General features: G+C 35.5%; 1 protein-coding gene across 3 annotated transcripts; it reads left to right on the top strand.

Annotated features, from left to right (window-relative positions):
• Nucleotides 1-1,132: 1,132 nt before the first annotated feature.
• Nucleotides 1,133-24,792, top strand: PPP1R42 (protein phosphatase 1 regulatory subunit 42). 3 transcript variants are annotated; one of them, XM_015649281.3, is made up of 9 exons: nucleotides 1,135-1,298; nucleotides 2,472-2,685; nucleotides 3,907-4,073; nucleotides 4,522-4,660; nucleotides 7,298-7,414; nucleotides 12,474-12,591; nucleotides 13,868-13,996; nucleotides 15,177-15,328; nucleotides 22,383-24,792. In XM_015649281.3, exons 2-9 carry the CDS (start codon nucleotides 2,557-2,559, stop codon nucleotides 22,413-22,415), a joined length of 984 nt encoding a protein of 327 aa, XP_015504767.1. In that variant the 5' UTR covers nucleotides 1,135-1,298; nucleotides 2,472-2,556; the 3' UTR covers nucleotides 22,416-24,792. The 3 variants fall into 3 exon arrangements, with proteins under 3 accessions (XP_033368173.1, XP_015504743.1, XP_015504767.1); XM_015649257.3 differs by lacking the exon at nucleotides 22,383-24,792 and having other exon boundaries at nucleotides 1,134-1,298; nucleotides 15,177-20,539; XM_033512282.1 differs by lacking the exons at nucleotides 13,868-13,996; nucleotides 22,383-24,792 and having other exon boundaries at nucleotides 1,133-1,298; nucleotides 15,177-20,539.
• Nucleotides 24,793-24,832: the final 40 nt, after the last annotated feature.

The raw sequence follows: 24,832 nt of genomic DNA, 5'->3' as shown, positions 1-24,832 counted from the left end.
CAGATCTCCCCCTGCTGGAATTACCTTTCAGTCATTTGGAGCCGATTTCAGCTCAATTGTTGAGTTGGCTTATATTAGTTTTTCCCTTATCTTGAGGGTTCTACCAGATGTCTTTGTAGGTTATAAATTCTGCATTCTTTTTGTCCAGTATCAGTCGGCATTCTTTTTCCCAAGCTTTGTTAACCTCCCCCTCGGTCTCAGATCATTGAAGCATGTCAAGCCCTAAACTTTTACAAGGTAATTCTACAAACAAGTAATTTGTTCTTTCAGATATCATAGAGATCACTTAGAGTTTGCTTGTTAGCTGCCATTTCACAAGTTAAACCTCCTTAGTTGATTGGACTTGAAAGTACACAAAGATCAAACATAAAAGAACATCCTTAATTTTTTTTTTTTACATAATCCGCATTTTACAGCAATCCTGTGTGCAGTTTTGGGCACTACAATATAAAAATGGCATTAAGCTATTATAGAGGGTCCAAAGGAAGGCAGGGAAGATAGTGAAGGGACTGGAGAGGAAGTGTATGAGGAGTGCCTGAGGTCACTTTTTCATCTTGGAGGACACTGAGGAGAGACCTCCTTGCAGTTCATAATTTCCTCATGAGAGAAAGGGCAAGGTCACACACTGATCTCTTCTCTACAGCGTCCAGTGACAGGACTGGAGGGAACGGCCTGAAGTGGTGTCAGAAGAGGTTTAGGTTGGCTATTAGGAAACGGCTTTCCAACCAGAAGGTGGTTAGGTACTGGAACGAGCTCTCCCCGCAAGTGGTCACAACACTAAGCCTAACGAGAGTTGGAGAAGCATTAGAACAATGGCCTCAGGCACATGGTGTAACTTTTGAGATGCTTCGTGCAAGAGCTGGACCCGATGACCCTGGCGGGCCCCTTCCGACTCGGGACATTACCTCCCAGTCTCAACACGGCCACCAAGGGTGCAGCCCGCGCCAAGCCGCGCGGGGATCTTTGCTGCGCGTGCGCAAGATAAACCCCCGCCCCTTATCTCTTTCCTCGCCGCTGATTGGTCTGAGGGGCGCGCGCCGCAGCCGGGAGCGGGAGCGCCCCGCCCCTCGGCTGTAGGCGTGAGGTTGCCGTGGCAACGAGGGGCAGGCAGCGCGCGCGGGTAGGGAGCTGAGGGGAGAGCGGGGCCGGGCCGGGGGCGCTTCCTCCCGGGAGGGCGCCTGGAGCGGATCCCGGCCCGTGCCCGCCTTCAGAGCCGCCTTCCCACCGGCCGTGCTGGGAGGCGGTTGGTGGCGGGGCCACGGGACGGGAGGGCGGTGTGAAATCGCACGGCTGTGTAGGTAGGAAGGAGCTGGGGGACCGAGGGAGGGAGATCTGCCCGGCTTTCCCTCGTTTATTCTGCTGGGTTTGGAAGAAGATCTGAGAAGAGGCTCTGAAGGGTGTTTTTGTATACAAAGCAAGAAACTCACTGTAGGAGAGGGAATAGGCAACCCACAATGTCCTTTCAGCTCTCCTTCACACCCAACTTCTAAAATAAAAGTTAAAATCAAATCCCGTATGGATAAAGGAGAGCTACTGAGCTTCAGATTTGTTTACTAATAAAGGAAGTTTCTTCTGCCTTCACAGCCTCGATCTTGGCTTTTCTTCAGTTTGTCTTAATTGTAATTCTGGCAGGGAGAATTCTCTGTGCGAGGTTTAGCGCTGGGATGCTTTTTGCTGTCTCCTCGGTTCTGATACACTAATGTAGGGCTTTTGTGTATAAGCTATAATACATAATATACATTGGTATATGTACTGGCTTTATAAATAGGTGGCCTTTCTATTCTGAGTCATTAAGTTATATCTGTTAGGGTATCTTTATACCCAGATTGTTTATGCATCCCGTTCAGTATTAGCCGCTTGCCTTCTTCCCTCCCAGATTCAGTCATTTATAAGCTCATTTATATAAGCCAGAGTTTGGGGGAAAAAAGTTGGTATTGTTGTGAGAGCCTCTATAATGTGCCTTAGTGTGAAAAACTCAGTTTTTGACTGTGCAGAACATGCACTTGTGTGCATGACAAAAGTGCCACGCAGATATATAATGAATCCTGTAGCTTAATACCACCTCTCACAGCCTGTAAAACCTGTTATGGAGTGTCCTGTATTTTCTAATTTATAATCAGATTATGAGCTTCCATTAACTAGCTACTATGTGTAAGAATTATACCTGCTGTGAAGCGCTGAGCTCATATTTCTGGATGGAAAAGGCAAAAACTGGAATATAATATTCTTAAGCAAACCCAATCAACACATCAAATAGAAAAAATATTTTAAATGTTAATTTATACACCAAAAACTTGATAAAATGTCAGTAGTACACATATCCCAAAAAGGGATAGGTCTTTATAAGCAACATAGTATCACTGTAAATGAAAAGGACATTGGTGAGGGTATGTCAGATTTGAAGTACACATGTAAGCTTTGTTGAAGATCTGGGCTACAAGTAGTATAACATTTTCCTTTTTTTTTTTAAGGCATTCTATCATACTACTTAGAAGAGCACGTGGAATAAAAGATTATTAAAAGAAGCAGTAGAGCAGCTTGACCTATTACAGAACCATGGTTCGGCTAACAATGGACCTAATTGCTAAAAATGCTGGTCACAAGAATCGTAGTGAAGAAGACTTTGAACAATATCTGCAAAAAATAACTCATCTGAATTTGTCAGATAAAAATATAGATTCAATTGTAAGATTTATTTTTTATTATTCCTTTTAAACTGGCTACTCTAATGGAGTTACTGTTATGATGAGTTGTTCATTGTTGGAGAGACAAACAAGGAAAGCCATGTTTTACAGATTTGTTAACTCACAGCACAATCTTTTCAATCTATCTGATTTATTCCTTAAATTTCAGAGGAAGTCTGAGAAAGGAAAGGAGAGGTCAGGAACAGGAAATAACCCGAGTGAGCTTAACAAATTTGGACTAGTGTAGTTGCTTTTTCAAACTAGCCAGGTTAAAAATATACTTTTTTTTTTTTTTAATTACTCCCTGGGGCCTGCTCATTTAAAAAATAATCCATGAGCTTTTCATTTTCAAAGACTAAACCTGCAAATTTGGCCCAGTCCTCCTTCCTCTGAGTTTAATAATAGGAAATGTATACAGGTTTCAGTAAGTTTTCAGTTAATTCAGATCCCCTCAAGATACTGAGTAAATTTTGAAACTGCTGAGCCCTGAACAACTGCACTGTTGAATGTGATGAATTTCTGCTCTAAAAGCATGATTTCAGTCAAGAAGAAATCACTTGTTCTGTGTGAACAGATCCCTGCAAGCAAATGGGTTTATTCAGCCCACTCTTAGCAATGTGCACAGCCATCGTGAGTTACTAATTGTCCATTTGATGAGCTCTGGTTAATCAGCTGCAACAGCAGAGTTTTACAGAAAGCTTCATGAGGAGTGGTCTTTTAGTTGTTTCATAGGAATATGTTCAAAAAAATCAACATAAACTTGAGTTCAGAAATATATTAAAATAGATTGAAGTGCAAGGTTTTGTGTAAATCAGTAATTCTTTGCCAAGAACTGGTTTCCAGTTTCCAGTGCAGTTTAATGGATACAACTACACTAAAAACTTTGCTTTTCTGAAATCCACCTAATGAAGACAGGGAAGGGAATGAAGTCACACTGGATGTCGTGTATTTGCTGGTGATGCCTGTTGTCCTCAGATTCTGTATGGCAAAATAGTAACAACAGATTTCAGTCTTTATTCTGTAGGTAACTGACAATGTATAATAACTCTGTTTTTCTAGGAAAAATAGTTTTAAGAAATGTTTATTAAAGGTGAAAATTTATAAATCATGCATCAGAACATAAATATAAAATAAATAACAATAATAACAATAAATAACAATCAATAGCTTCCAGAAGCAGGCAGTGAGTGAACATTAAGTAGCATGTCATTGTTTATTTCAGGATGACCTCTCTTTCTGTAAAAATCTGAGAGTTCTATATTTATATGATAACCAAATCAACCAAATACAGAACTTGGACTTTGCTTCAAATATAACGCACCTTTACCTTCAGAACAATCGTATTTCAAGTATAGAAAATCTCTCGTTGCTGAAAAAACTTGAAAAACTGTAAGTTGAAAATAATGTATTTATTTAACTAGTCAAAAGTATAGTTATGACACTTAAGAAATTTTTTGAATTATGTAGCCATTAAGGTTCTTTCAGCTCTTAAATTTTGCTTTTCAAATAGATGTAATTGCTTATTATTTTTTGATGAGATTATCTGTGTTAAATGTAATGACATATCATTTTAACATATATATTTTCATTTAAATAATTTTATTTTTTCAGTCTTGTAGTAGTAGTAATAATAATAATAATAGCAGTAGATAAAACAGCAAAAACCTGCTTGAGTTAGTTAAGTGTGAATTCTACTTATGTGCTAGGTTATTTACTTTTCCTATCATAATTTCCAAGTATTATTCAATAATGCTTGAAAATTTTTTTTCTTTATATATTGAAGCCTTGTGTTTGCTCTTACTTTCAAAGGATATTAAATCTGTTTTGTGTCCTATAGGTATTTAGGAGGCAACTATATCACTATAGTGGAGGGTTTGGATAAAATAGGAGAACTAAGGGAGCTACATATTGAAAGTCAACATCTCCCTCTTGGTGAAAAGCTTCTGTTTGATCCAGTATCTCTTAACTCCCTGGCAGTAAGTACATATTGAGAATTTCAATGAGCCAAAAATCAGAAAATAAGTATTTTAGGAGAACTTATTAGAAGTTGATCACTCTGTGTTTTCCTCTTTTGCAAATTGGTGTCATTATTTCAAATTTTACCAAGGGACACCCTAATTCTCTTATAAGGAGTCCAGCAAATTCTACTTTATCTTTTTTTCATTATGAAGGATGAAAATGAGGATAAAGACAGAGAAGAATTAACGAAGAGTGTGCATGCCCTATACCAACAGAATATGAATAAACTAAAAAAAGGGGTTGGAATTTATCACTCTTAGTTTTCTTAGTCTGTATCGTTTGTACTGAATTAGTTTGTTGATATTTCAGTGATTTGATTGGTATACTTGTTTATTTATTGCCTTTTGTATTTCTGTTGAAAAATGGAGTGGAAAAAAAATGCACAAACAGTTTTTTTTTTTCCCTGGATATTAAGAACAACATAATCAAAAACATTCCATTTTAGTTCTGCAGTTCTTCTATGTGGTGTTATGTCAAAAGTTCAGGAAATCTTTTTGAAGTTGTCTTTCAACATGTTAATTGCTCAGAAAACATAAAACATATAGTTGAAGAGGTTAAAAATAGGCTTTATTTGCTAATGAATGTAGTTCTGTGCTATAAAAATTCCTCTTGCTGTATCTCTCATAGCATAGTCAGGGCTTGATGAGTCTTTTTTTTGAGAAGATGAAAAACTCACTAAAAAGTGAGTTCTTTTATTCACATTTATATCATAAATATTTGACCTAGCTCTATTTTTTCCTGTTTTGAGATTATATAATCCAAGGCATGTATTACTGTTTTTCTTTAATAGAAATGTGTCATTATTGTGAGAGCATTTGTACTTTGCTCCTTCTATATTGGAGAAATTATCAAAGTAAATGGAAGTTTTATAGTATAATCTTCTCAGGATAATAACATTTAATAAACTCTTTCATGTTTTTCAGCAGCCTGGTCTAGATTTTGGGTTTTGTGGCTTTTTTTTAAGGCCTTTTTGAGGTGGGGTTTGTTTTTTTTCTATGAAACAACTTTACATTCTTGACAATGTAACATCTTTGTGGAGTCTAAATGTAAAAATCCTGTATTTTATCCTTCAAGTGCTAAGTATTTGGAGCCTTTTTAAGGCACGGCTTTTTACTACTTCATCTGTTTCTGGCTCTTTTAATGGTATCAGAGATAAAAAAGCATGAGGTCATATAGCTCTGTGTGTACCACAGGCAAATGTTTTGATGATGACAATGTTATGAATCTAACTGAGAAGATTAAGTTTATGAACTGTGTTTATCAGGATGTCACTGGTAATTTCCATCTGCAATGTAGATATTGGTCAAATTTTTGAAAGGGATTAGTTTTCCTGTATAAACTGCTGAAATAGAGATTTTCCAGCTAATAGTAAATATTATACTTTGTATAATTCTAAACTCACTGGATTAGGAGTCCCTTTTCATTTTCTAGAGATAAATACTTTTTCCTTTTATATGAAACTGCATTAGTATTTCCCAAGATAAACATCCGAAACACGTTTAGACTTTTATCTAAAATATAAAGATCTCTGTAACTATTGTCTGTTACAAATGGCAAAGTGCAATATGTGACTCAGTAGTGTTCCAGAGAAGGGGTAAGGATCAGAGGTATGGATACCAAGAGGTTTGTGGCATCAAGCCTGAAAGAAAAGTAGTGTAGTCCAGCTGTTAAATGAGACTATGCCAGTTGCATATATGGGCTTCAGCTCTGCAGTTCAGATGCAATCTTGGGGTCCACAGTATAAGAAGAAAATGGACCTGCTGCAGCTAGTCCAGAGAGGGCCACAGAGAGAGGATCAGAGGGCTGGAGCACCTCTCCTATGAAGACAGACTGAGAGAGTTGGGGTTGTTGAACCTGGAGGAGAGAAGGTTCCAAGGACAGCTTGTATCAGCAGTCCAGTACCTAGAGGGGGGGACTACAAGAAAGCTGGAGAGGCACTTTTTAAAAGAGTGTGTTGTGATAGGACATGGGGTAATGGCCAGAAACTGATCAAGGGCAGCTTTAGATTAGCTTTTAGGGGGAAATTCTCTGCTTGTGAGAGTGGTGAGACACTGGAACAGATTGCCCAGAGGAGCTGTGGATGCTCTATCCATGGAAGTGTTGAAGGCGACATTGGATGGACCTCTGAAGATCCTGGTTTAGTAGAAGGTGTCCCTGCTCATGGCAGGGGGCTGGAACTAGATGATCTTTAAGGCCCCTTTCAACCCAAATAATTCTGTGATTCTATAAAAAGGCAGTCAGTTTCAATGTATGTTTCACACTTCAAAAGTAGAGTTGTAGCACCTGCAGAACTCTGTAAAGAATTTGAATGTATTAAAAAAAAAAAACACCAAAAATTCTATATTTACTAAGAATTTCTGAAATAAACAAGAAACAATCTTACTTTGGTTTCACTTCTAAACCAGAATAAATTACATTTTAGGACAAGGTGCAACGCCAACATAAAACAATCTGTATGGTATATGGAGGTGGTGTTTTCATGTTTCTTCTTCATATGTTTGTTCATCTTTTCAGATAATTTTCTGTAATAATTTCCAACTTGACTCATGCATGGCATGAAAAAAATACTTATTTTTCTGCTTTTCTTCCTTCAGAAATCTTTGTCTGTATTGAATATCAGCAATAACAACATTGATGAATTAGAAGAACTGGCAGTTTTGGAAAATCTTTCTTACCTTAAAGCAGTCGACAATCGACTTAAACATATGAAGGTATTAAAGTAAATGTTTGTTTTATTAAGTATGGGTGTTAAGAAATTAGTCACATTCATCTTTATTGCTAAATATATAAGTAAAAATAATTTTTATTTCTGCAGTTACTAAATCTGGCTTGTCAAGCATGACAATATATATTTCTCATATAAAAATCTTACTGAGACTAAAAATGGAGAAGCGTTTACCCAGGATGTCAAAATCTATATTTTTGTTAATTAATACTATAATGAATTGGTTTAAATAGTAACCCAAATCACCAAGACAAAGTCTTGATTGAAAGAAAATCTTTAATTTCTGGTTTGCATAAACATTTTATTTCCTTAGCAAACTTAACTTTCATTAGTTATTATTAATTAGTAATTATTAAAATAACTATTCTTATTACTTCTGAGAAGACAACTTATTTTTAACAGATTGTTGAGAGAATTTGCCAGTTCTCTTTACTAGTGCGGAGATTGCAGTATTTTGTGTGCATACCCTGTCAGTTATCTAGATTAATTTACTCTACTTGGACTCTTCATTTTTTTACACTTTAATATTAAAAAATGTTGAATAATGCCCTTCTTTTTTAATACAGAACTATTAATGCTTTGTATTTCAAGTCCTGGCTGGCAGCTGTGATTTAATTTACATCAAAATACAGTTCATGTAGGCTTTTGCTGAATTAAATTAAAATCACATTGAATATGTTGCTTACATCAAAATAGCAAAAAGCTTTTTTCAAATAGGCAATCTCACCAAAGCTTCCCTTTATAAATGAATCCATTTCTAAATAAAACATATTACAGAGATTTTTACACTGACTCTTTCTTTCTTTTAAATAAAATATACTTCTGTTGTGATGATCTTAAAAGAAAATTGTCATAGCCAAAGAACCAGTTAGTTTTAAGAATGAGGATGCCAATTCAGAGGCAGCGTTTTCAGCATCTCAGAGGAAAAACCAGTATTCTCTGAAACACAATAAGGAGAGGACAAAATGACTGCATTATTCAGTATCTGTGTACATTTTATTTATTATTTATTAACTTTTATTATTTAGTCATCAGAAAAAACAGAATCATATTTACCCAAATCAGTTAGACCTGTAGGTTTCTATGTTACATGGTCACAACTGTTGAAAAATTATAAAATTAGCATTTGAGCTTGCTATCCATTACACTTGGATTAAGCTCCAGTATATTTTGAAAATGACTGTTCTGTGTGTTTTCTAAACAATCTCCAAATTTTGAAATATATGGAACTGGGAAGGAGTTTCTATTCATATTTTTGCAGACCTGTAAAATTAATGAACATATCAAATGTGTTTAATATACAGTGTAATGCAGGTGAATATGCAACTTTCCAACTACAATTACTGAGTTTTAAGGGATTACATTTTGGTAGGCTCTACTTATCACTAACCTAAATTCTTAAATAAATAAAAACCAAACTGTTGAAAGAAGCTGTAAGCTATGAAAAGTATTTTTTAAAAAGTCAGTTTTAGCTCTGTGTAAGAGGCTTTAGCTCACAGTGGACATCTTGCAGGAGAACAATCTTATACAGCCACTGATTGTTCAAAAAAATAGCTGAGGAAAGTTTTGAGTATATTTTCTTTTTTTTTTTTGCATCCCTGAATTTTGTGATTGCACAGCATACATTGTTCTACAACTATGAAAGCTGCAAGGATGTTAGGGTTATACAGTTCTATACACTTAATTGGTTCTGGTGGCTGAACTTGTTACATACAGCAAATGTTCTTTCATTCCCATATGAGCTGCATCCATTCTCCTCTCTCTTTCCCCTGTGTTATCAAAACTCTGATGTATACCTCTTTTTCATGCCAAAAGCACTATGTGCCCTTTTTTTCTATTCTTGCTTTCCCATCACTGCCATCAAGAACTTCCCCAGGAATGTCTGGCATTGATCAGAGATCGTGGCAGTGCTGCATGACAGGGAAGTGTTGGAGACCTCTGTACCCAGTTGTGCTTCACCTAGTGGGAAGAGAAGCTGTAGAGGAGCTACCTGTGTCTGAGCAGCTCTGGTGAACTGCAGGAATAACATGGAATCTTTGTGAAAGAGGAAAATATGAAGGGCATAAGAAATGCATTAAATACAATATTATGTAGATTTTTCTCACTTTTGTGTATTTAGTATAATTATATTTAAGCATTTCTCTCAGTTTTTTCACTCTATTTTGAAAACCCATATGTCTTTGCTTTTCAGCTATGCCACTTTGATTTCAGCATAGTTGAAAACTAGGACTAATTAATTCAAGCACTTAAGGTCATGGCTAATACAGGGCTTTGTTAGCATAATTAACAGACATCAAGGCATATGACCTTGTTTCAATTGACTGAAGTTTATATAATTCAGTCTGAACAGAAGACGGAAGAAAATTAAGTGATTTTTCTGAATTTGTGCAAAATAACTATGACTAGCTACCACATGCAAAAGGTATGTCTTAGGTCAGTTATCAAGAATATAATTGATTTTAATAGAATTGGCTTCTCTTTGTTTTCTATTGCTTGCTACTTCATTTATTCATTGTATTGAGATTCTGGTTTGCTTTAGTCAGGATCACAAGGTCTTCTAGACTGCAGTGTATTTGGGTTGGAATTAAGAAAATTTATTAAAACACTATGTCAATTAAAAAAACTCCACAATTATTCCTTTTTACAAAAAGACAATATAATTTATTTATTAAGTTCATTAGTTTTGGAAAGATTATGAATTATGTGAGTATTTGGATAGATAGAAAAAATATATTTAGAAATACCTGGAAAAATCTTTATTTCCCAAGTCTTTAATTTATTCAACCTCTGCCCAGTATTGATTATGACAAGAGGATATCACAAAAGATGAATTCATTCACTTTAGAATTGAGTCAGGAACAAGATAAAAATTATAGATTTTCTCAAATAGATTATGACAGGTAATCAAACTGGTGACAAATTGCTGTCTGTAGATGTAGCTGGGGCAGTTGGATTAGACGTTTCCAATAAAAACTGGAGCATACTGTTCAAATACCAATTCTTAAATGGCCACCGTTAATTGGTAAGAAAGTTATTGCCAGCACTACAGCTGCCAACTCAGGCACTTGCCCTTCGCCCTCCCCAATGGAATATAATTTGCTCGTCAGTATTTTGTAGCAGACCTCAAAGTGATAGCATGACATGATCATTTATCAAACGGAGCCTGCCCAGAAGAGTGTCTGGTCCCTTTAGTACAGCTTATTGAAAGGCTGGGAAGTGAAAGCACTTTATTAGAGACAGGAAGGCAATGAACAACTAGAGCGTATCGAAAGGGTAATCATATTTCAGCACAGGATTAGTGTGCTCTTAGATAAACATACACTGGAGTAAGCATGTTCTGGGTCATTTATCAAGTAAGTAACAGCTAACAAAAATCTACAGGACACGGTATACATTCATCAAAGTTAAACTGTATACATTTAATTTCAGTAGTAGACAACTTTGTGTTGCCAAACTGTTACTCGGAAAGATTCTTTCTAATGAAATCTAGAACACATCACAAACTTCAATGATAGTGTCTGAATGCTTAGGTAAGGATAAGTAAATATACTTGCTAAATTATTTTTCTTTTTTACTAAGTCTAGCCTAAAATATTTTGCCCCTAGATTTTTTTTGTGATGAAGTGTTAGCACCTAAACTATGGGGGTTATCACGTTGCTATCCTGATACCTGCTAATTAAGCTTTGCTGAATAACATTATGAGAGAATTATTAACATTTCTTCCTGTGGACTAATCCTCAGAGTTTCTAGCATTGTTTCATGAGTCTTGATCCTCACAGAACCAGACTTTTGCTGTCTAGTTTTCTAAAATATACATTTTTATCACTGAAAAACAACAGATTATGTCACTATTATTATAGATATGGACACCATCATTATAGATTATAGACCAAAAATGATATGGTTTGGAGGTATGAGGCTGTGCTGCCACTTTCTTTTCCATGTGATTTTTCTAAACATATATTATATAACCCATAGAGTATTTCCAAGAGGATTTTCTACCAAGAGAGATGAGACAGCAAAAGCAGAATTCTCCCTGCTTATGTTACCCAAGCAATTTTCTAAATTTGAAGGAGCTAAGAGGCATCAAACTACAAAGTTTTACACACTCTGTGGGTTAGAATCCATCACAACATGATTAGTAGATTTTTCCAAATTATTACAACAGTAGAACATAAATCCTCTCTCCTGTTTATACCTATTGTCTTAGATCCTCCTTAAGCTTTTCACACATACAAGGAAAGCCTGTCAAGAATGGGAGTTAAATGAGATTTTGGAAAGAAGGTGTTTCAGTGTTTCAGAAAGTAAGATGTCTGAGTAGAAAGGACCAATCTGCTAAACACTGCATGTTTTTAACTTGAATTTATTGTATTTAAAAGACAAAGTAGTTTCATCTAGGTCATACTGCCCCTGGGTAACCAGACAGAAACACAGATGGAGAAAAGTATATTTCACTAATTTCACTGTGTAGGCCAATACTGTAACTGACCACCCACAGTTAGGTAGGGAAGGATTACTGTTTATCCTGTAAAATACAGTTCTACATATATATAAAGAAAGAGGCAGTGCACTGTGGATTGCATGATTTTTAGCTTTTCTTTTTTTTTAGTCTGTTCTTTATCTGTATAAATTACTTATTCTTCCACAGGCTGATACTCTAAGAGCTCTGTAAGACCTTGGAGATGCCTTAACATACATTGCATATTATACAGTTTTTTTCATTGGTAGTTCCTAGGCTTTGGGTACTTATCAGAGGGATTGAAATGGTGATATTCCCATAGGTAGCATTACTGTATCCTTAAAAATGCAGCATCTTCCAACATCAGTGTTTCTTCTGTACAATTTTAATATATTCAGGGAATGCTGTGGCCCACTCTGTTTGAAAATGCACATTCTTAATGTGCATATTAATACATGTGAATAGTCTCATTGAAGTTATTACTGTGTGCAGGATTTGGGCCTGGCTGAACAAATCACATTACTGTTGAATTTCACTCTGGAGGGGGAAACATAATCACAATGTTCTGTTGTTGTTTCAATTGCAGGATTTGGAGGTTGCATTAAAAAAATGGACAAAGCTACGCAGAATGGATCTTACAGGAAACCCCATCTGTCAAAAACCGAAGTACAAGGATAGGATTATAGTACAGTCACCGACTTTAGGTAAAAAATTAGATCAATAGCCCACCCATAACCCCCACTTTTTTAGGAAACAACTGAAAAATTAATTGTTGTTGAGTAGCACTACCGTCTAAACAGTTACTGCTATAGATATTTATGTCAAATCATGAATTCTTGATTTATGTAGAAAGCTAAAACTGCTTATGTAATTAGCTTCACAAGCCATCTTGTTTAGCTTTTGTCATTAGTAGTTGTAATAATTTGTTTTATAATAGATGATTGGTGAGATTGTGACAAGAGAATTTTTTGTGTTCATATTCCAGATGTTGTGAAAATGATTTTCAAAGATCAGTTCCATCTATTCCCTATCAATCTGTATTAGTTGCTAAAGTATATTCGTTGGACAGTTCTGGTTATGCAGATCCCACCTTACTGTGTTTGAATTTGTCATATAACATTCATCCTTAAACTTAAAAACAATTCACACATATGTTGTGATTGTATTTATGAATCTTAACCCTTATGGTGAAGTTTATATTATTATTATTTTTCATAAAATTTTAGCATGAAAGGCAGAAACTGATTCTTCTATAGCTAATTATTTATACAGTAGAAATAAATAAAAAAAATCTGCTAATTTTTTACTTTTTTTGGATAAAGGGGGCAATTATTTTTAAAGTTATAATTACGTAACTTGTTTTTTGTTAGAGCACAAAATACTGGCCATTAAGAAAAAGCAAAAGCCTGTCTGTATAATAAAAACAACAGTGCCTTAGGACAGTTCTAATGCAACCTAAATTTGTGGCCACATTAGGTATTTCATTTAGGCTGACTCAAAAATGCAGATGCAGCCAATGAATCATAGAGCATAAGGTTTATGGCACCTAAGTGAGTAAAGTTAACCTTAGAGAGGCAAATCTGTGTGACTGTCTTCATGATCAGTAGAATTCCTTGATTGCTAAGACATGCAGTTTCCCTCTCAACCTGGATTTCTGCATCTATCTATACCCTGTGTAAGAGCATAACTTTTCTGCAGAACTTTATAGAAAGTCTTGCATGTTAAACAAATGTGAAATATGTGTATTTCCCTTGAAAGTTATAAAAACTGCAGATTTTTTTTTTGTAATTAAGACGTTAACTCACTCTTGCAGCTTGAATATGAATATCAATCTTTATTGTGTATTTTTTTCTTTACAAAAAATACTAGAAAAAGAAAGAGATACTTGAAGAGAATTAATATAGAGCCAATACACATTACATACAAATTTGCACAGCCCCTTAGTTCACTTGGTATCACAGAAAATGTTCTCTTTGGCAGAATCCCTCGACGGGAAAGAAATTCAAGAAATGGAAAGACGTTTCTTAATAAATTGGAAAGCCTCCAGAGCTGCCAGGAAAAAAAACAATGAAAGAATGACAGATGAACATGCAGCCTATGTACAATTTTGTAAGCAAACTAATCAATTACTTCATGCTTATTTAAAACTTACAGAAATCATAAAATTACAACTAAAAATAAATATACTTAGAATTGTTTATAAGACATTTGTACCAGTGATGGGTCCAAAAGACATCAGTAGAAATTGAGCTTTTCCAATACAAAATTTAATTTTAGCACTAGTTCATGTATTGGTTTTTTTCCTCACATCTCAGTCTCCCAGAATTATGGAAAGGGGTAGCTAGTACATTTTGACTGTGTAAATATTCACATTTACTTCCATATTTTAAAAATGTTGTGCATTCTAGGATAAATATGCATAAAATATATCAGACTTTTAAAATCTATTTTTTGATACTAATTTTATCTCTGTATATTGTCAGTCCCTTTAAAGGCCTTTGAAAGATACATGTCTAGCAGAAGTCCAAGTTTTAAACTTGGAAAGGAAAAAAAATGTCTGGGAGGTAAAAAAGCCTTTAACCCTTTTTGAGGTTTAAAGGCAACCTGTTCTTCAAGTGGGAAAACAGATAAGTTTTGAAACTCAAGCAAAACCTGAAATATACTCTGAGGCTTTTTAAAATTATGGGGAGGTGGTGGTTGTTAGAGAGTTGACTGAAGGTGAAAACATAAATGACTTAAAAGCATGTCTTTCCATGTTGCAGGACTTGGATGCGGACATTTAACTTGAAATTATTCAAAATTGATTGAATTACCATATTTATAAAATAAAATTGTTGGCACTTACACTGTTGCTTTCAGAAGATAAATTAAAATATTATTTTTGAAGACATGAGGGCTGGTGCTCTGCCAGCACCAGCCCTAAAATAGTTGGAATCTGCTCATTGTTTGGAAGCCATATGTAAATGGAAATGGTTTGGAAATGGTCTTCTGAATAACTTCTGTCATAAGGAGGTGCTATGTAATTGGATTTACTCCCTTTCAAATAACTCTGCCTGAATGGGAATACCTCTTTTAATATTCACCTTCATCAGTGTTAGCAGCACCTTCCATAATTCCATTCAAACTTTTATTTTCTCAGTTATCAAATTTGAGTATTTTACCTTAAGGTTCATTACCCTGTTTTCTCTAACAAGAGATATTGGAACTTGTGATCAATCACACTGAATATTAAACACATGGTTTGACTTGGGATATTGAATTAATCCTTTTTTCTTTTTGTTTTCTACAGCTGACTCTGAAACACCTCATCTTGCTCTTCCTTTTAACCACAGTCACTCTGTGAAAGAAAAAGCAGATTTTTTAGATTTGGCTCACAAGCAGAAAGTTGAAAGAAAACCTGCGCCAAGAATCCGTGAAAGGAGAAGTCAGATGAAAACTCGGGTGTGTTTCTCAAACGTCTTCCTTCTAGTTATGTTGGTTGTTGCTTGTAAGCTCTTGCTGAATCAATTGGAAAATGAGTACAGGAAGATAGAATTTAATCAGAAATATTTTTTTTTAACCATGTTATATTTATTGTCTTTATTTCTTTGAAAGACAAGATAATAGATTTCAGTTTTTGGTTACAAATCAGTGAACTAGCTAATAGTAGTAACTTTAATGTTACTGGTTTCTGTCCTATGCATTTAACTGTAATCATTTTCCACAAAGGTAAAATAATATTGAAGTTAATTCTCTGAAGTAAGTTAAGGTGTGAAGACCATTGGTGAAGTGTGATGCTGTGGACAGAATCAACTGGATAATGAGAAACAATCAGTTTTCATCATTGCAGCTTATTTCTAACAGCCATGCTCCAGTTTCCCCTGTGGCAATAGTATAGTTAGATATTTGGGACCTAATATCACTCCTTCCAGATTTTTAATGCTATTTTTAACCTAACAGTTTTATTATTTTTCAGCTGAAAGAGTCAACAACAAAAAAATCATCATTTATATAATGCTGTAGATTAAATAAATACATGCAACTGACATGGGTATTCTTTTGTAATTAGTAAATGTAGTGTTCTATTTTACATTCAAGTTAGAATTTATTAGTATGTTTGACAATATCACTGAGCAACATTTAATGCTATTTTATTTTTGACAACTTACCACTTTCCATTCCATGAGTTTTGTTTCTTTTGATTATTTGTTCTGATTAAAAATAGCTGCCTTTCCATTGAGAAGGGAAGAATTGCAAATCACAAAGGTGCTCTCTTTCAAATAATAATTTTAGTTCATCACATGACAATGGATATATTCTGTCCTAAAAAAGAAACTGAATTTGTCATATATGTGCCCATTATTGTACTTTTTTCTTTCTCAGAAAGCACAAAACAGTGGAGCAGTTAAGAACTACAGGAACAATGTACTTGTTATTATAAAAAGTAATACTGCTAGTGCCTAGTGTAGTAGTATACTATTATTTTCCAGTGAATAGTACAGGCTTCTGAAATTTAGAGAGATACAGATTACAGATACTCATGAGATACAGATACTCATGCCATATAAATACGTTTGGGGTTTTTTTAAATTCTATTTTAAGACACGTTTGTCCACATGCTCAGTGTTGTGTCAGCTTGCATGGCATCTCTGTTAGCATCCTGTCTTTAGGGCCAGGCTGAGTAAAACTGTGCTTTCCATTTCGTATTCCCCTTAGTCCTAAAATAGGATGGAACATGCGTGTACAACATCTTTTCTCCTGTAAGACCTTCTGCTATTCCCTTTGAGACAAAGCATTCTGATTCTGTTTTACAGTGGTAAAAAGCTGTCCAATTGTTGAACTTCTTTGCTTGGCAAATATTTTCTCCCTATTAAAAATCTGGTCTACAATCACAGCTCTGTTGAAATCCCTTTTGACCCTAGAAAGGTAAAGAGAACATCTTCCATACTTGATTGAAATAAAATGGCTACATTTTTATTAATTTACATTTGTAAATTAAATAATTTAAGTGATTTTTTTTTACTGTTAGTCTAGAAGATTTTTGTCTGATTTCACAAAAAGGTTAGAAGAAACTGCAGTCAGATGACATGCATTTAATATTTACTAAAACCTGTAAGTGGGACTTTTATCTTAGACGCTGAAGGTTCAGTATTGTAAGGTTACCTTACAATTTCATGTGTAATCACTGATCCTGAGATGTATTCTAATCTGTCTAGTAGAAGAATTCCATAGAAACCAAAGAGTCTTGGGAGTTAAAGGTTTATGAATTCTTTAGAACTTCTATTGGAAAAAAAACCCAGAACCTCAAAAAATAGAAATACTCATTCTCAGATCTTATGCAGATACAAAAAAAATGGCAAATCATAGTATTCCCTTGCCAGATCCATTAATTAGGGATATATATGAGTGTGCCCACAAGTAAAGGAAGGCAATTTTTTCAAACCGAACAAATACCTGTATTGTTTAATTGAAATTCAGTATTGAACCAAAGAAATTAGTGGGTTTTAATCCTAACCTCTGTGTTAGTCAAATAAATTATTCCAACAGATGTTTCCTCTTTCCCTATACATATTAGGTGATGTTTGACCTTGGCAACTGAAAAACAGGCATTAAATACCTTTTTAACCTACATCTGAGATCCACTGAGGATTGCATGCAGCTTGAACAATGAAAAAAGCCACTTATTACTAGATTACTGAAATATGTCATTAATCTTTCCTTTTTGATGATATAAAAACAATAGCAATTTTATATTGAATTTTAAGTTAGTTTTGGACATTCAGAGAAAATTATGGATATTGGCAGGAAGTAATTAAAAGAAACCAAATCACTTAACTATTTTAAAGATACCTAATACCTTCCAATGGGATACACCATTATTAATGCTCCCAGAGCAGAGAAGTTGTTGAAATTTTGATGTTGTAAACTTAATCTGTAACCAGCAGTTTCTGCCCACATTGCCTTACTCATGGAATTGAATATTTTGGTTGGTATTCATAGCAGTTCAGAATGTGGTGGGAAAGTCACCTTTTGTTTCTCCATTGTATGTTATGGGATTAGCAATATGGAAATATTTTTAAATTATACAATCAGCATGAAATAAATACTCTGGATTGTGCCAACTAATCATGAGCCACTTTTCTGCCACATGCACAGCATGAATATTTCAAATTCTAGTCCAAAAGGAAGGAACTTGTAGTGAATGTTAGTTTTTCCTCTTAGGCAGATGCTTATATGAACATTGTGTTTAATTAGTTAAATATTTATAAATGTCCTCTGTTGCGGTGGTGTGAAATCTACACAGGATAATGTATATTTGGTAACAGGTAGGAATGTGCCTGTTCTGCATGTATACTGGGCTTTTGTTTATATGAATCTAACTAGCATTATAATAAATAGAATTATTAAGGCATATTATATGAAAGGTTTTTGGGGAGAAATGATACTGAGACTGTAATGATATATACCCAAAACATAAGCTTTGCAATCATACACTCCACATTACAGAATATAGCTCTCTCATTTGAGAGGGACAGGGAAATACATTACCTCTGGGTGACCTAATTCTTGTTCACTTACTGAATATCAATTTCAGCAAACATCTGAAAATTCAAAAATAAAAAATATTTTCAGTCTTAGCTGCAGGAGAAGGAGAAATACAGATTTAAGATCTAAACCAGTGCAGTTTTAGCTGCAAACCTTTGAGTTGGTTTTAGTAGCTGAAGAGCTTGCAAGCACTCCAAATGTATTCAGAATTAGGTGCATTAAATACTTAGAGATACCAGCTGGAGCACTTTGCCAGAGCTGAGAGCATGCTTGGAACAGACATGGAGTACCTTTTCCAGCAGTCTGTCTCACTGCCTTTCCTTGGTGATGGTGTTGAAGGAAAAATGTAAACATCTTCTTAGTGAGGTCTAGAAAGTATCAATCAGCATTTAGCGCTGAAGGCTGTGGAAGAGAAATGTAAGGAATTTACTTGCTGTTGAATTGTTGAGCCATGACATAGGATATGAAAGGAGTCACCACAATGCTAGATAAAGTGTAAGGATAAAGAGATAAAGTGAAGTTCTGAAGTTAAATAGGGTTGCTGAAGCAGAGCCATTTGAATGAAGGTCAGATATTAGCAGTTTCTGGTTACTGTGGGTAGGGTCTTACCATGTAAGGTCTCAGCAGCAATTCAGCCAGTTTTAGTGTTTAGTTCCCTTTTTTTTTTTTTCTTTGAGAATATGCACTACCTGTAAAGGTAAGTACTTTTGCAGAGACATAATTAATATTATAGTAATCTGCACTCCAGTGGTATTTTTAGTATCTATGTTTACAGCCTTGCTGAATATGGTGCTGGATGATTCTCCCCATGATCTTTCATACTCTATTCAGAAGGAACAGAGTAACTGTCATCACAAACATACAAGACACAAACAATTTCATTGTCTTATTTCAGCAGTGGTTATTAAAAAAAAAAATAAAAAAGAAAGAAGTAGGTCTACTATATACCAAATCTGTAGTACTTAACACTGCCATGTCATCTAGTGTTCTAAAGGCAGTGATAAAAGGCATCCCTTTTTCCCTGTGCCCTGCCTCCCCACTCCAGTTCTCTGTGCTGCTGCCTGTGCCCAAAGCTGAGAAGGAGTAAAGATCCAAACAACACTGGCAGAACACATGCACTGATAGACCTCCTGTGCCCTTGAAAAGAGTAAATTCTTTTCAAACCGTGGGCAGCGAGCACATCTGCTGATGAGCAGATTGCCAGCTAGACTATGCATAGGAGTATGCATACTCCTACATGTCTGGCTGACCAGATAGAGCATAGACACATTCTTGATGGGCAATCTGGTGGGAGCACATTTGCTTGCAGTAGTCTGCTCCCTCTTCCAGGAGATAGGGGCTGTTTCCCAGATATTTAGAAGACCAAATGGCACATATGGCTTGTCAGCCAGTAGGTGATCAGCAACTTATCAGGGCACATCTGGGGCTGCAGGCTGTCAGATGCTCTCAAGAACATTGAAACCCAGACTGTCTGAAACTTTCTACATAAAATACATAAATATTTAGAATGCTTTAGGTTGGAAGATCATTGAGTCCAACTGTAAGTCAGTAACATCTTAAACAGAATGCAGAATGAGGGGGGACTATGTAGTGATTATGGTGTGAGTTGCATCTTGTAACTTGGTCCATCAAAACTGTGTCAGGAATGAAATACTATTTTAGGATGGTAAACAAAAAGCAAACTCAGATCTTTGCCTATTTATTTTTCAGGTATTACATGTTCACTCTAATAGTTACTAGATAAATGAAACATTCGGTATGCAGTATTTATTTGTTTCCTATTCGTAGATCTTTGTTGTCACTACTTTTAGAGTACTGTTGAGATAAAACTTCAACCATTGCACATTTTTCATTGTGTAACTGACAAAATTACAAATATCACTTTAATGACACAAATATTAATCTTATTAGCAAACTGTTAAAGAAGTAATACTGTGTTTTTAGGTTTTTAAAATACATAACTGAATGGGAGTTTGAAAAAGTTTGAGGTTAAATTTGAGGTTAATTTGAGGTTAAAGACTGCTGCTTGAATAGGAATATATAAATAAATTCTGTAATTTCAGTATAATTCTGTTGAAGTCAGTTCCAATAATCTAATTTACTGCAATGATATAAACACTCTTTCAATATTTGTCTTCCTGTATCCGGTCACACATTATGTAGACACACTCCTCTCTCTGAAAAGCTGAAAGCAGCTGCTTTAAAAAGTCTGAGGTGAAAACAGTCACTGTGCCCTCATCTAGCAAGATGAGCTACTACATTTTGGAGGACAGCACTGCAACCACTGATTCCTTAGTAGCAGCCATACCTCCTCAAACTCACTTCCAGCACCTTGGGATGTATCCCATCCAGTTGCAAAGACTTGGATTTGTCAGATTTACCTTAGTAGTTCCTAAATCAGTCATCATCTACTGTTGGTAGAATTTCTCCCCAACAAAAACTGTTCCTAGGTCCTCAGAGATATGAGACCAGGCCTCACCAGTAAAGATTTCAATACTTTTAGGGTTTCCATACTACTGTTGGTGTGTTAGAAGTACCAAAAGGAAAAAAAAATTAGACATCACTGGCCAAATACCCCCCCTTGGTAATGCTCTTACCATAGACTACATGTAAACACAGTGTTTGAATTATGGATCTAAGTTAAAATATGAACTTTCAATCCATAGCCAATGAAAAAATCCTATTTTCTCTTAAATACCACTTTAAAACCAGTGCAAGGTGTAAGTTTGTTTAATGCTATATTATTTCTTTATATATACAGGTATAAAACAGTACACAGCACTGCCTGTGATGCAGCTTTAAAAGCCATACAGTTGAAAAGTTCTGAGATAGTCAGAAAGCTATCAGTTTTCAAGATGTGCCCATTGATTTTTCAGGATCAGGATTCAGACGTGATCTGTTTATATGGGATAGTATGTGATTGTATTCAGAGTGTAACTGGTAAAAATAAGTGCAACTGAAAGGCTCTCTCCCCTGTTTTATCTGTGATTTTTCATCTCAGTTTGTGCAAAGTAGCTATCCTGACTAACAGAGCTCTGAGGCAAAATAATTAATTATGTGAACCTGATTATTTACAGTCACAAAATTATAAGTGCTACCTATTGTAACTGGAAACAATACTTTTTACTTTGCTAGGGGAAAAAAAAACCCAAACAGTGAATATTTAAGTCATTTGGCCTTGAAGAAGTCTAGGAATTCACTGTTAGGAAAGTTGTATTTGAATTTACCTCTTCAAGCAAACAACACTGTAACCAGAGACTAGAGAAATGACTGACTACATCTTTCTGTTCTCTTAATTCTGAGCAGAATTAATTGCTGCATCAAAACCACGATAAATCCAAGCCAACTGCAAACTGATCCATGTAACAGACTAAGACTTCAAATCAAAAAGATTTTTGAATCAATAAGCTCTTCCTATTTTGGAGAGTTAATATGTTAGACTGCCATAGTAACCAGTGATTACATGTCCAGTAAAGTTGGGTATAATCAGTTACACATAGTTTGTAGGAAAATGTTTTGGAATAAAAAACTGAATCTTATCTGATTTCATTTCTATGAGAAATTGCTTTGATTAATAATAAGATTTTTTTTTCCTTATGGGACTTTAAAAGTATTTGATACACATTTATGTGGGGAAAAAATGTTAATACCATTTTTGTCCATGGAAAAGTAATTTTTGTAATGAAGGGATGTTCATTATCCCAAATAGACAGATTCTGTCAATTCAGAATATTCTGGTTCCAGGTTTGGCACTGAAGAAAAACAAAAGGGCTTTCACTGCAACAGCCAATAACCTTGCAATAGTTAAAGATATTTTTTTCTCATCAGCAGCATTTGATAACACTGCTTATAATTTTTGTAGAAATGTTGAGTGCTCCTGGGAAGTGTTAATGACCATGGGAGCAATAAGTGCTTTGATGTGGTTGTGACATGAAGATCTCACCTGTCTCCTCTGATGTCTCTGATATAGGTCGAGGAGGAATCTGAAGTAACGCAGAAGTAGTTTGAATTCCAAAGGCCAGAAGTTACAGCATGTGAAGATTTGGCCATTATTGATTTTCTTTTTCTCCCTCAAATCTTACAAAGATACTGGTGTTTGGATATGTTATCTGTGTCTTTTTAATCTTGAAACCAGACAAAATTAAGTATGTTGAACTTAATGCTATTATGAACATTCAGAAAAGTAAGGGAACTGCCTGTTTGTTTACAAGCAATGCTTTGTCTCAGAAGCATGAAAAAACATTGGCACATGCTAACTAAACTGCCTAATTCTTAAACTTCCCCAAGAAATGAACTGGTTTTAGCCAGTGCCTTACCTAGCAGTTGCTTCTTTCCCTGTGTGATACTCAGTAATTGTGCAGAGGTGTGTTCACAGTAGGGTCCTGGAGTCATTAGGGTTGAAAAAGACCTCTAAGATCATGCAGTCCAACTGTAAACCTAACACTGCCATATTCACCACTAAACCATGTCCTCAAACACTACATCTACACATTTTTTTAACACTTCCAGGGATGGTGATTCCATCATTTCCCTGTGCAGCCTATTCCTGTGTTTGACCACCCTTCCAGCAAAGAATTTTTTCTCAACACCCAATCCAGACCTCCCCTGGTGCAACTTCAGGCTGTTTCCTCTTGCCCTGTCACTTGTTGCTTCAGAGAAAAAAACAGCCCCCACCTGTTTACAACCTCCTTTCAAACAGAAAGAAGCTATTAGCACATGATTTTTTAAAAGATCTGTAGTCCTAAAAATAATTTCCATCATTTGGATTTCTCCACCTTCTGGTGAATTTTGTGGAACAGTTAGCAGAGGAGGCATGAGAAGATTAATGATGACTGTGCTGATTAATTTTTTGATTGGGAGTATCATTCATTAATTTAACTTCAAATTCTGTTTGGCTGCTTTGCACTAGTTTGAGTAATTAAATAAATGCTCAAGAATTCTAATATAGGAAAATTCCATTCCTACAAATAAAGAAAGGAAAGCCCAGATTACAAATTGCCCCTGGAAAAAACCTTTCCTAATGCAGTTTCTCTGTGTGAATGGCAGCTCAGCATCTTGTGCTTGCAGGTCTCTCTGAAATAAGGAAGGAATTTTTCCTGAATAAGGAAATATCTTTTTGCATGGAATGTTTTGTATATTTTGTTATTATTTATAAAGATAATTTGGTACACATGATTAAAATACATTTAACTCCTGCATGCATTCTCCCCTTGAATAATAAGATCTTCATCATAAAAAACAAGATTTCCAAAGCTAAGGTAGTAAATGAGTGGTACTGTGTAATGCTGAGGTGCCATTGCTTCTGGTAACCTGTTGTGGTTGACCAAGCTGCCAAGCCCCACACAGCTGCTTGCTTACTCCCCACATTGGGATTGGGAAAAGAATTGGAAGGGTACAAGCTGGAAAACTCATGTGTTGATGTAAGGATGGTTTAATAGGGAGAGCAAAAGCCACACATGCAAGCAGAGCAAATCAAGGAACTTAGTCACCACTTCCCATGGGCAGGCAGGTGTTCAGCCACTGCCAGGAAACCAGGGACTCATTACATGCTATGCCTACTTAGGAAGGCAAATGCCAAACATCCAAACATCCCCCTGCTTCCTCCTTCTTCCCCTACTTCAGATACTGAGCATGATATCATATGGTATAGAATATTCCTTTGGTCAGTTGGGGTTGCCTGTCCCAACTTCCCACATTGTGAGTTCCCATGTCCCCATTCTCCTTGCCAGCATGACAGTATGAGAAGCAGAAAAGGTCTCATCTCTGTGTTATTGCTCAGCAATAACAAAAACATCTCAATATTGTCAACCTTGTGTTCAGTACTAATCCTAAATACAGCCCCATACCAGCCACTGTGAAGAAAATTAACTCTTAGCCCAGCCCAAAGCAGCATATAAGGCTGGTGAGTTATTTGCCTTGAAAATCAGAACATTCCAAACACAAAATAAAGCTCAGATGTGTAGATGTTAGTCCCTTACTGACATCAGTACTAACCAAGCACGATACTTCTTGTTCTAGCTGCAGTCATCGATGATGTTCAGGTCACAAAAGCCAGGAAAACATAAATAATAATAATAATAAAAAAAAAGTTCATTCTTTAGGCAATTTCCAAAGAAGAATGTCAATAGTCTTGGTGAGCATGTTCACAGTGTCAGCTGCTGATTGCTGACTCAATGCAGCACGTTAGGGAGTCACCTCCTAATCTCTATGTCATGATGTTATCTTTGCATCTTACACTTCCCTCTGCCTTACACACACCTATTTAAAACTATTTAATGGGCTTTTTTAAAAAATATTTTTTTCATATTGTTAGTATTTCTCAATGTGGGTTATTGCATAAACCACCTAGTGCTTGGTTTCTTTTTCATAGGTTCTGAGTATTTCTGGATTAAAGATTTTAATTTCTTGTATGATAAATAA

The sequence above is a fragment of the Parus major genome, chromosome 2 (assembly GCF_001522545.3).
Source record: "Parus major isolate Abel chromosome 2, Parus_major1.1, whole genome shotgun sequence".
In the NCBI taxonomy this organism is placed as follows: domain Eukaryota; kingdom Metazoa; phylum Chordata; class Aves; order Passeriformes; family Paridae; genus Parus; species Parus major.
Note: the sequence above shows the minus strand (reverse complement) of the source record. Positions and strands in the feature narration are given on the sequence as shown.

What these genes read in the sequence shown, in the direction of transcription:
- PPP1R42 (XM_015649257.3), top strand. Translation starts at nt 2,557, where the DNA reads ATGGTTCGGCTAACAATGGACCTAATTGCTAAAAATGCTGGTCACAAG. An exon ending in ATCGACTTAAACATATGAAG is followed by an intron (nt 7,415 to 12,473) that starts GTATTAAAGTAA and finishes TTTCAATTGCAG; the next exon opens with GATTTGGAGGTTGCATTAAA. An exon ending in AGTACAGTCACCGACTTTAG is followed by an intron (nt 12,592 to 13,867) that starts GTAAAAAATTAG and finishes TCTCTTTGGCAG; the next exon opens with AATCCCTCGACGGGAAAGAA.